Raw genomic sequence first — 12179 nt, 5'->3', positions numbered from 1 at the left:
TTTCACTTATACTACTTTTCATTTGTCCAGTGATTATCACAAAATTATTTACAGTCCCATTGTTACATTCAGTCAAAAAAGACGAGTGAGAAAGCCAGAATAGAATGGCCTCGAGAAAAAATTAAGCAAAACCTCATGTCACCTGCTGCTTACTACCCGTAGCTTGTTGGTCTAATACTTTGATGAAAAACTATCACTGTTGCTCACCCCATAAATGTCTTTTGCTCGCAGGTTGCTGACCATACATTGTCATTGCTCTCTATGACACATCCACAAACAACTGCATAATATCCAACCAGGATTGCCAGAGAATTGCAGGTTGAATACAAATAAAACACTATGTACATAACTATTAAGATGATGTACACTGAGTTTTATCACTACATTGTCTAAAGCAGGGAGGTGTGCCTCCTGCTACCTAACATTGGGGGCAGATCCCCACCAACCAATGTACTCAGTAGCAGCTTACTAACTCCAGATATGGTCAGCATTAACTACTGACTAGAATGAGGGGTATTCCAGATCAACAGTAGAGTTGGTGGTGATCCACTTTCTTCAGCAGATCATGTGCAGCTCTCTATAGGAGACTGTTAGCCATGGGCATTGTGGTGATATAGATAGCTGAGTGCAAAATATACATATATCAGGAGGATGTATGCCAGTAAGAGACACTAGATGGCACTAATTATTCCATAAAGTACTTACCACAGCGCATCTATTGAACGTATCATTATGCACAAGATTGAGTTTCCCTTCTTCTGGAAACAATATGCTATAGAGTCCACAACAACACTGTCATGGGACCACCAGTCATGCTTCTGTAGGCTGAGTGAGGAGGGTGGTTGCTGTTGCTCTGCAACATATTGCATGAGGTCACCATGAGCTGCAGTGCCATGCTTGACCTATGCTACTTCCATGGTTTCCTTCTGAAGGAAGGTGTTTGTGGTAGGAGTAGGCAGCTGGCATGCCTGGACCTCACAGCAAAGAGATTCAGCTGCAATAAGGTTGCTACTAGGCACTGAGTGTAAGGTTGTAACACCACCTGTGTGCCATAACATCACCATCGCCCAGCCTCAAACCTGCTGTCGGCCACACGCTGCCTCCATCACCCTCCCAGTTAGCAGCATCCATCAATCAGGCTATTATCCTATAATTTCTAAACTGTATCTTGCCATGTTCACCGTGCTTGTACGTTGTATCATATTGCGACTATATGGAGATTTCTTTGTCATCCATGGGTGGAGATTAGGGAGCAGGAACACCTTAGGGACTTACTCTGTTTATAGTGTTTGTATAATGCTGTATTTTTTGCATGTTATTGTTAGTTTAGACTGCAATTTCCCTGTTATTTTTCATGCCCTCCCTTACTATCAGAGTCAAGGATATAGGGGTTTAGGGGACTTAAATGGTATATTTTTCTATATATATATATATATATATATATATATATATATATATATATTGGTAGTAGAGGGTGAGAGGTATCCCACATCATAATTGATTATACAAATGTATTTTGAACAATTGCCTGTTCCAGATTTGAAATGCTTCTTGTTTTATAGCAGCTGTGCACTAGATTGTTAAAGCGGCAATTTGTGTGTATTTACAAATCCTGTAGTGTAAGCTCAAGAAAATAGATAAACATTATGCATATTCTTAAGAGATGGAATCTGTACTGCTGTGTTGCAAAGATATTTAAATCATTTAAACTATTGTAAACTCAAAAATGTTAGTCAGTTTGCATTCAAGGAAAGCTAATAATTTTCTAAACAAATGTTAGATTTTATTGAATAAGATCCAAGATCTCACGAAATCTCACATTCATGTTATAATGTGTGCACAGTGATCATAATTGCCTCAGTGCCAAATATTTCTGTGACTAAAAGATCAACTAACATCCACATATACTGGCAGGATTGAACTCAGACTGGTTCCTTATTTGACAGTTACTTTTCTGGTTATTATCTAAAAATGAATCAAATGGATAGGATTATCTTTTCTTTTTTCTTTTTATTTTTACATTTTACTTTTTACTTTTTTTTGATAGATGGCTCTTTGCAAACATAAGTACTCAATGGCTAGAACAAAAGCACCTCAATTGGTGGTTTATCAGGGAAGGATGAAGTTAGGAGAAGCTGTTGTAAGTATTATATTTCTACATTGATAATTTTTTGTTATCAATTTGCATATACACTACCATAGAAGCAAGTATTCTGGGATTGCATCATTTTATCTCATCATACAGGATTTATATGCCAACTCAGTACGTATATTGGTGATTTATTTATTTATTGACACTAGTTTGAATGCAGGTAGCACCAGATTTACTGTATCGTTTCGTACCCGAATCTGCATTGTAAAATGAAAGAATGTAAAACATGCCAAGTTTTTCTATAAGAAATACCTATAAAGATAGGTTATATTCTCCAACATCCTACCCAGACTTCATGATTCTCAAAATATACAAAAATAATCAAATAAAAATCTTTAGAATGGATGGTAAAAGTTGTGTAAATTAGTATACCCTGTAATGCAAGGAAGATATATGGAGCTCACCAAAGCATTAGAGAAAGGTTTGTTGATTGGCAGTGAAGAAAACCACGTGGCCATACTCAGAGACACCAAGCCTGAGGGGCCAGTGCAGGAAATGATAATTTGCATTTGCTGTACTGTACAGTCAACTGTGTATGTAGCACTTTTTTAATCCCTTCTTCATAAACCTTTTTTTGTTTTGTATTGTATTTTCATAAGGCTCATTGGATTGTGGAGGTTCTGATCTTCAATCCATATAACCAGTATCTTTCCATCTTTTCAATCACAGTACTACAAGAATAACTTGTGTGGAGCTTTTTGGGTTAATCTTTACATTATGAATGTTTTTTGGGTTAATCTTTACACTCTGGATGCACTAAGTTAGGCCAAATTAAATATGATATTCTTGTAGAGGGCAAAAATATCCAGTCATCAGTACAAAAAATAATCTGCAGACATGAAAGGTGACCACAAATGAAGGTAAAAGACAGTGGAAAGCACCGCTGTCAGCCTAAGTCCATTCAGTGCTTCTGAGTTTCAGCTTAATCTTGCCATGCATACTGAGGTGAAGACAATGTTTCCTAGGAATGTAGGGAGGCAGAGCCCCTCATAAACCCTCTCCTCGAGCAGTGCCAGAAGGGCACACCCAGTTACGGCTATTTACCTGTATACGTTTTTGTGTGGAAAACGTTATGGACAGCCTAACTTGATGCAAATAGATATTATGGTATTTTGTTGGGATCTATATAATCTGGAGGGGGATCAGAAGTGCAACATGTCTTTTTTTTCTTCTTCATCTTTTCTTTTGTTTTCTTCTCATTTTTCATTTCTTTACCTTTCTTTTCTTTTCCTTTTTTCTTTCCTTTTTTTTTCTTTCTTTAGTAACTGACATAGATGTAGGATATATAGGGAAATATTTCTTTATGCTCCTCAGATTCTAGCTTCAAATACATTGATTTAGCTTCTGCTTGAATAAATTTAAATATGGGAGCAAGCTACATGCAGAGAACATTGACCCACTGGCTATAGGTGACATATTATAGCGAATAATCACAGATGCCATATGACACTTCATCACGTCATGAGTTAGTCACTCATATTAGAGACACTTGGGACTCCTTAGTTCAGCCAATCACCTCCGGCTGTCTTGTGCCACAGCCAACGGTGATTGGCTTACGGGCATGAGATACCAGTCCGGCTCTGCATCAAAGGTGTCCCAAATGTCTCTGAATATGAGCATTAGAACTGATTCCTGAGATGAGGTCTAATGCAACTTGCCAGAAGCCTATACAGTCACCCAGGCATGGGTGACTGGGTTTGAGAAATCACTTTTGTGTAATCTGAGTTCTCCATAGGTACAAGTATTGGTAATACTGGTAGCCAGTATAAGCCTCAACATTTGTAGTTAGATGAAACATCAGAAAATTGATGTGTAAAAGATTTACATACCAGTAGTTACATGCTGATTATCCATAATATTACTGTCATACTGTTGAATGTGTGTTTGTGTGTGTGTGTGTGTGTGTGTGTGTAAATTTTATTTTGAAACTAAATTTTTACCTTTTGAGATTGGAAAAGAGTAGATTTAATAGATTGAAACAAGGATAAGGATATACAAAATGGGATGGGGAAAAATTATGGCAGTTTCTTATAAAGGAGTTTTTGATGATTTGGTGTAGAGTGGACTGTCTAGAATCTTTCTTATTTGTTACTTATTCTTTTTCTTCCAATTTCAGAATCAGTGGCTGCAGTATGCACATTTTATATGCGAGGAAATTGTAGCAAAAGTGTGAATTGTCCTTTCCGCCATGTGTGTGGAGACAGGACAGTGGTTTGCAAACATTGGCTTCGAGGACTTTGCAAGAAGGGAGATCGCTGTGAATTTCTTCATGAATACGACATGTCAAAGATGCCTGAGTGTTATTTCTATTCTAGATTTAGTAAGTGCAGCATAAATTTTTTTGTTTTATGCATGTCATCTTTTTCATTGTAAAACATATTATTGATGACAAATCTGTCCAATATAACAAAACAAAGTATGAGCTGTATATATAGGCATTTGATTATTTCCCAAATATTCAAGTTTTTAGCCCTTCCCAAGTCAACGTAAGATAGACTTTGTAATCTTACATATTGTTATTCATTCCTTATTAGAGATGGAATATCGACATGGATAAGGGGGGGGGGGGGTAAAGGGGCAAATGGTATCACTGAAACTCAAACTATTTTCAGATGCTTGCCACAACAAGGAGTGCCCCTTTCTTCACATTAATCCTGACATGAAAATGAAGGACTGTCCGTGGTATGATAGAGGATTCTGTCGCCACGGCCCACAGTGTAGGAATCGCCATGTTCGCCGTGTACTGTGCATGAACTACTTTGCTGGTTTCTGTCCCGATGGTTCTAATTGTAAATTCATGCAGTAAGTATGACTATTGTTGCTGGTAGTGACATTTTGATATTGTAGCTGTTGTTATTGTGTGTGTTGTGGATATTATTATTAGGTATATGATATTTCTTTCCATAATAAATCCATAAACAATATAGCACCTGATTTATCTAATTTTTTTTTAGAAATCAGGACATCATAAGTTTGCTTTCTCATATGCTGTAGGCCTAATTTAATAACCAAAAATACAGTCCCATGGAGCCAAGGTGATTGATATCAAGGCATTTAAACTTAAACTGAAGTCTGAAGGTTTCTCATCTGTGCAAGTTTCTTCAAGCTAAGACATTGAATTTAGAAAAACTTAGTGAATTTCCACCTCATTGCATGAATTTAAAAACAAAGGTATTATATTGATTTTACTAAAATTTTAGATGATTTATTCAAATTTTAATTACAATATACAAAATTTCACCAAGTAAAGTTGAATTTTTTTTCCTGTCTTTCTTCAGTCAGTATATGCCTCATAATGCTCATCAATTATTCAGGTATTTTCATAGTTGAACGTACCTGGATAATTCATAGAGCTTGGCAGGAACATGGTTAGTGGATGCTGCTTTTAAAAGGTACATCAATACATATACTTCTCATTTTATCCAAGTCTAATTCTCATGGCCACAACATCGCATTGTTTTTCTAGTTTTGTGTAAATCATTGGTAATTTTTTTAATGGAAACTTGTCAGAATGCTACAGATTTCAGGCTAGGTTCTCTTTCTAATAAAATGTAAGGTTCTAGAAAAAATATTCAAAAGTCTGTGAAGACATTCTGCTTATCTTATGGTGGTCTTGGAAGTCGGCCAACATAATTATGAAAAGTATGATGGCATCCACACAAAACGTATGAAATGTTTCCATACTATTGGAAAATGTGCTTTTATTGTGATATCATTGTAATATTTGCTGCTCTTTAAATTAGTGTTGAGACCCAGAAGAGCACTAAAGAAAATGCAGAGAATGCCTCATTATTCAATAAGAATTCTACTGCAAGAAACAAAGTATCTTTACACAGACCCACTCCATCTTTTTGAAATTCCTAGTTGGCAGCTTTTGTGCTTACCTCACCTCATAACCTTTATTCAGAGCAATTTCTTTTTTACTCAATTATTTTCAGTGAAAATGCTCTAAAATAACATTTACTTTGAAGTATGACACAAATTGTTGGGTTCAAAAAGAGGGCCTCGTTTAGCCAATGGGAGTGTACTGTGGGATATCAGATATAATTAGATACATGATTAGTTATTGATATTGTTATATTTTCCAGAAGCAAAAACAAAATTCCTCTTTTATTTATGATAACTAAGAGATCCTTACCATTAACAGCCATCAGAATACTCATGGGAAAAAGTCAATTTCGTTATTGGCTCAGTAGGCTAAATAAAAGTGGAGTTACCTGGCTGTATGTCCTTTGGCAAGAAGTATTCTTCACAGTTCATTTGCATGGTATTAACCTGGTTTTTAAGTCTCCTGCAATCCTGATACTTATAAATATATATATATATATATATATATATATATATATATATATATACATATATATATAAAAGGCCTGACTAGACTGGAAGGATCATTCATATGCCTTGTTCAGACTTTTAAATGTAAAAGCATACTGACAATATCAGAGAGGAATGTTTGAGTATAACATTTGGGATAGTTTTATTTTTAGGGTCACCAACACGAAATACTTCCATTACCTATATTTTCTGTGGTGATTAAACTGTAAAGCTATGATATTTACTTTTTGATATGTATTTGTATGTTACAACTAAGAGCTTGAATATGGAGTGTTGTGACACTAATAGCTGGTTTTAGTATTAAATGTTTTAATTGCTTTTGGAAATTTATAAAGTAGAAGGGTTCCCTGATTACTCTAACATCAAATATGGTACTGATGCAAACAGTTCCTCTTAAATAGAACATCCATCCTTATGTTCAAATCATATTTCATGAGCATTTAAAAATAATCATAGTAGTTTCATTATCAACAACTTCTAGATTGACTGACTCATTTCCTAAATGATTCAAGGCGTAAGGCATGATAATCAGCAACTTATTGTATATATAGAATATAGAAAAATTGAGAATTTGATAACTCCCCAATATTTACAAGTTGAGCTGATGTTATAAAAGACATTTCTAGCTTTTCTGGGTTTATAAATGAGAGAAGTGTTCTGACCAGAGAAACTGCATCAGTGAAACTGATACAGTGTTGTACCACAACAACATACATTCACTTAGTAAAGTCATTTTAGGTCCTAATCAGTTAAGATTTGATTAAAATTAGTTGTTTTTCTTTTTCAGCCCAAGATTTGAACTGCCACAAGTTACAGACGACAAGCAGCAGCCTCACAAGAAATTAGGAATAACATGCCATTACTGTGGAGAGGCTGGCCATAAACTGTCTCACTGCTTCAGAGCAAATCCAGAATTGCGGGAACAAAATGCCATTATTGTGAGTGACTGTAGTCTATCTCTTTATTTATTTATTTATTTATTTATTTATTTATTTATTTATTTCTCTCTCTGGAATGGTAGAGGGTACTTCATATTAAATAGCAGTATTTTATGAAATTTGGGAAATTACACAGGCTCTTTATGTTGCTGAATATGTAAGGGCTTAAGATTTGCAATCTCCAAGACTCAGGGTATCCTCTGATAACAATTATAGCAATGGTTCTATTTTTGTTTAACAGAGCCCATAAAATAAAAATAATTAATGCCAAATGACATTTGTACATCCTGGTACTTTTGCATGTGCAATATTCATGCATTTTGAGGGCTAGATAGCGGAAGAAAAAAGAATTAACAGGAAGATAAGACTCGTTCTGAAATCCTTATATGCATAAATGATGAAGTGAATAAGTTTGTTTGTATTATTTTCATTGAGAATATAACATTGATTTCTTCCATGTATGATTGTTATGAAATACTGAATAATATGTTTTTAGGACTACTGTTGTGGAAATTTATATAAATCCATTGTGTGTATAAAGAAACTACGCTAAATGAAATGCTGCATGTTGGTGCATAATACATATAAAGTATGTAGTTCAAGCAGTGATGCACATAGCACATTTCTGTCATTCATGAAATCACTAGGCTTGAATATTGGTGTATACACTCTGGTATAGCTGTTAGTTTTTCTTTGTTATTTCTTTTTCATTTCTCCTTTTTTATTCTTTCTTTCTTTTTCTTTTCTTTTCTTTTCTTTTCTTTTCTTTTCTTTTCTTTTCTTTTCATCTCTTTTATGTTATCTTGTGTGGGAATAGGACTAATTTGTGAGAATAAGGGAGAAAATATTTCCCTCACTTGAAATAGTTTATGATCTAATAAATCAAACAATAGTAAATATTAACATACTCCTTCATCTGTGTATTACTTTCCAGAGCTTAGCATCAGGCGGCCCAAGGACCCAACCTGGTAAAGAAAACTCTGGGCCTGATACTCAAAATGATGGAAGCAATCGACTGGATAATATTGTTTGTTTCAAGGTAATGATGTTTGTATAAGATACTTATTTGTATGTTTCGTGTTACATGTTTACCATCAATTTCCAGTAACCACATACTAATAATATTTACCATTGACTAGAGCTGTGTATCGGTATGTTGTATTGGGTACAGTGCCAGTATAATCAATTAGTTACAGGTCCAAAACACAAAATTCCCTTATTGTGAGTAAAGCATTTAAATACAACTACAAAGGGACAATACAGCTATTGGTACAGACCTCAACATTGCTAGCACCATGCCTTGAAAATTGTAATGATGATTTCAAAGCTTGGAATGTGAACCAATGATTTTTTTTTCTTCTTCTTCTTCTTTTTTCTTTTTTCCCCACCAATAAAAATGATACCTCTAAGATCATGCTGTGATCACTGGTGGTGGTGGTAGTGAAGAATTATAGACCCCATGTGATAAGCTTGTGTCTAACACAATTAAACATTCTGTACAGTCTTTTGCTGTCAGTTCAAACATGTTTCTCTCTTTAGTGACCATAATTTGAGCAAGTAGTATACCTGTACCTAAAATTTGTTTAATACGCATCATTACCATTGCCATTCAAGGGCAGGATTTTCCTACATCATATCAGGCCATGTGCTGGACTTCACACAGAGGCAACTGCTTGACCAAAAAACTAGAGGCATTTAAAACATGCATTTATCCTACTCTCAATGTTTATGTCTGCAGCATACACAATTTCATGGAAAATGAGATTTGAAGCCTCAATGATTTCAGTCAGGGCCAAAACAGCACACATAATGTAGGAAAGGTTTGACCATGCATACCTAGTATTTCGTTCCCCATATTGTGTGATTAGGCATTGTCCAGCCTGAGGAGGTTGATTTAGGAATGAGATATCTATACGCCCATAGCAAGAATGAGCTTGAATTCTTTATAGTACTTGTACATACTGTGGCTATGGAGGGTTTTAATATCTCTGACACACTAGTTCTTGAGCTGTAGCCTTCCAGACTCAACTAGAATCCTCATTTTTTAATACGTTTAATGAGAAATGGCTTGTACACAGTCAAAAACAATGGAGAAAAAACGTTGTCTCCACCGTTATAATTTTTTGTTTGTGCAGCAGTCTTGAAATTAAACAGTCATAGTGGCAAGTGCACATTGATTATTTCCCAGTTCCATCTGATTAAAAAGAGGGTAAGATTTAGAATAAATAGTTACATTGATGGGCCTGTCTAGAGTAAGAGTCTGGAAATAAAACAATGTTTTTTTTTTCTGTATTAAATTCATGATGAACAAGCTACAAGCAAAACAACAAAGCTACGCTGAAGGCCTTTTTGCTTGTTTCATTAAAGCTCCCCACCCCTTTATGCTCTCTAGATATGGCATCTTGGGAAATATCATACCCTAATCCTTTGGCCTTTGAGTCAATAATAGTTATGTTCTGCCTCTATCTTCTTGTGAAAAAATGCAATGAGTGTGAAGTGATTCTGGTAATACATGGCATATTTCATATGGCTAAACCCTAGGTCTATTCCTCACATTTTATTGATTTATAAATTATGATAAAATGTATTTTGTTTTATAGTAATCTATAACCATTTTCAATCATAGAGTGGTAACTTTAATGCCTAATGTAACAGTGTTCAATATACACTATGTGTATTTGATATATGACATTTAAATTGCATGTTTTCTGCTGTGTAAAAGTGAGCTCTTCAAAAGCCTGAAACCAAAAATTTGCCATATAGAAACTTGAAATTTTTTGCAGCTGGGGGAACAAACAAGCCAAAGGGTTTGTGCTTCTTTGGGTTCAGTGAACCAATGTTTATCTTTTGATTTAAATGCCAACAAAACACTTCTTTCACTCATTAGTAGCTTGTGCCCTAATCTACAGCCATACATTGTTGCTTATATATACAGATGTACTGAGTTCATCTTGATGTTTAGCATTAAATATGAAGATAAGAAAAAACACAAAAGGCCCATATGGAAAACCTTAATTCATTTGAAGTCTAATATTTCATTACTTTTTTTCTTATTCAGTTTTAGTAACAGGATATATTTGATGCAAAGTCACCATAGATCTCATACAAAAAGTGCAGTGACTTAATTTAGGAAGCACAGCTGTGCATGAACCTGAAACAGATGAATGCATAAGAAGCCTCCCCACACTCCTTAAAGCCACTTGCACAGCTGTACATTATGCTAGATTTGTATACAGGTGTATCACATGTAAAGATTGGCGTTCTCACAACTTTTATAACCATTTCTGAACATTATGCAGCTAGTGCATAAGCCATTCTCCATATGCGGTTCGCACTATGCTTTACATTTTTTTAAAAGTAATATTGCTGTTAGTAGGTCAAGCATTGGTGCATTGCCACATATCAGTCCGTAATATAACATAACAGAAGAACATAATAAGGGTATTTTTGTGTTCTTAGAAAATTATTTTACATATTTTTGTTTAAGGAGAAAATTAAGATTAGATACACTACAAACAGCAACTTTGTTCTATATAGGTTTCAGATGTTTCCACTTGCTGCGGAAAGCCTCCTTTGACCTTTGCTTTTTGTAGTAATGTCTTTTTTGAAAGATGGCCCTTTTTCTGGCCACAAAACTTATTTAGGTGTATATTTAAGGTAATTATATTGGTGTGATTATTTCTTAAGTAAATGTGCATATTAATATTCATAATGATAATAAGATATTCTTTATTCTTTTACAGTGTGGACAGCAAGGACATTTTGCCAACAGATGTTCGAAAGGACAGTTTGCCTTCCTCAGTTCTGGAAATTGATTTATATCTAACATCTTTTTGGATGACTTTGTTACAAATGATTTACATGTGCTTGTAATTTTTAAAGAGAATGTTAATTATATATTTCAAATAAATGTATTATGTAAGTCTTGTGAATGTGGCTGGAAGAGTGAATAAACTTGTGATATATTATGACTTTTAATTTACCAATTCTTTCCTCTCTCCCTACATCCTCCACTTCATCTTCTCCTTCTGCACAGTCTTTTTCATTTTCTACCCCCTCCTCTCTTATTACTAATGCTATTCATCTTTATTGTCCTCTCCTGAGTACTTCCTCACTCCACACCACTCCCTCTTCCTCCCATCCTTGTCTGTCTACTTCTACCTTCACAAATCTTTTGAGTACTCTTTTTAGTTCAGCCAAGTGGGATTGATTCTTTGTGATTCACCCTACATCCCTTTATGCTCATAATACCTTCCTATTCTAACAATGCTTCCATAAACAAGTAGGCAAAGTTTCCTTCTCCAGCCATCCTGACTGTTTACACCTTGTAATAATTACATCTGTACTCCCAAGCACATGCATTTTCTACCATTACCGTGAAAACAACCTGCATGCATACTTCATTGACTGTGATGTAGTATCAGTATAGTGCTACACTATTCCTCTCAGAGGCTGCCATAAGTCTTACACCAATGTTACCAATATACCTTCTGCAGACATGACCTTCCACATGAAGTTTATAGTGGTGGAGAATGTCCTGTCCTGCCCGATCATATTGACACATCCCCCGTCAGTGTCAGAAATGTCACTCCACAGCCTGCAGCCCTCTATGTATCCAATGCGGTTATGGCAGTTCAGAATGCTCTGCACAATAATGCACATGTGCCAACTGTAGTGGTTCCCATAATATATTTTACAGGAACTGCCGTACCTACAAGTTCATGTCAGGTAGCAGTTCTCAGATCCAAACC

At 35.2% G+C, this 12179-nt stretch overlaps 1 protein-coding gene across 1 annotated transcript in view; it reads left to right on the top strand.

The window, feature by feature from the left end:
• Nucleotides 1–11394, top strand: part of Clp (Cleavage and polyadenylation specificity factor subunit 4) — a 13089-nt gene extending 1695 nt beyond the window's left edge. Inside the window, exons 2-6 of the mRNA XM_027357427.2 lie at nt 4269–4472; nt 4765–4954; nt 7278–7428; nt 8363–8467; nt 11172–11394. Of these exons, the coding sequence (XP_027213228.1) occupies nt 4269–4472; nt 4765–4954; nt 7278–7428; nt 8363–8467; nt 11172–11243 (722 nt within the window). The 3' untranslated portion in view covers nt 11244–11394. The remainder of the gene's footprint in view (nt 1–4268; nt 4473–4764; nt 4955–7277; nt 7429–8362; nt 8468–11171) is intronic.
• The last annotated feature ends 785 nt before the right edge of the window (nt 11395–12179 follow it).

Source organism: Penaeus vannamei, chromosome 21 (genome assembly GCF_042767895.1).
Source record: "Penaeus vannamei isolate JL-2024 chromosome 21, ASM4276789v1, whole genome shotgun sequence".
In the NCBI taxonomy this organism is placed as follows: domain Eukaryota; kingdom Metazoa; phylum Arthropoda; class Malacostraca; order Decapoda; family Penaeidae; genus Penaeus; species Penaeus vannamei.
This window is presented reverse-complemented; position numbering and strand designations above follow the sequence as displayed.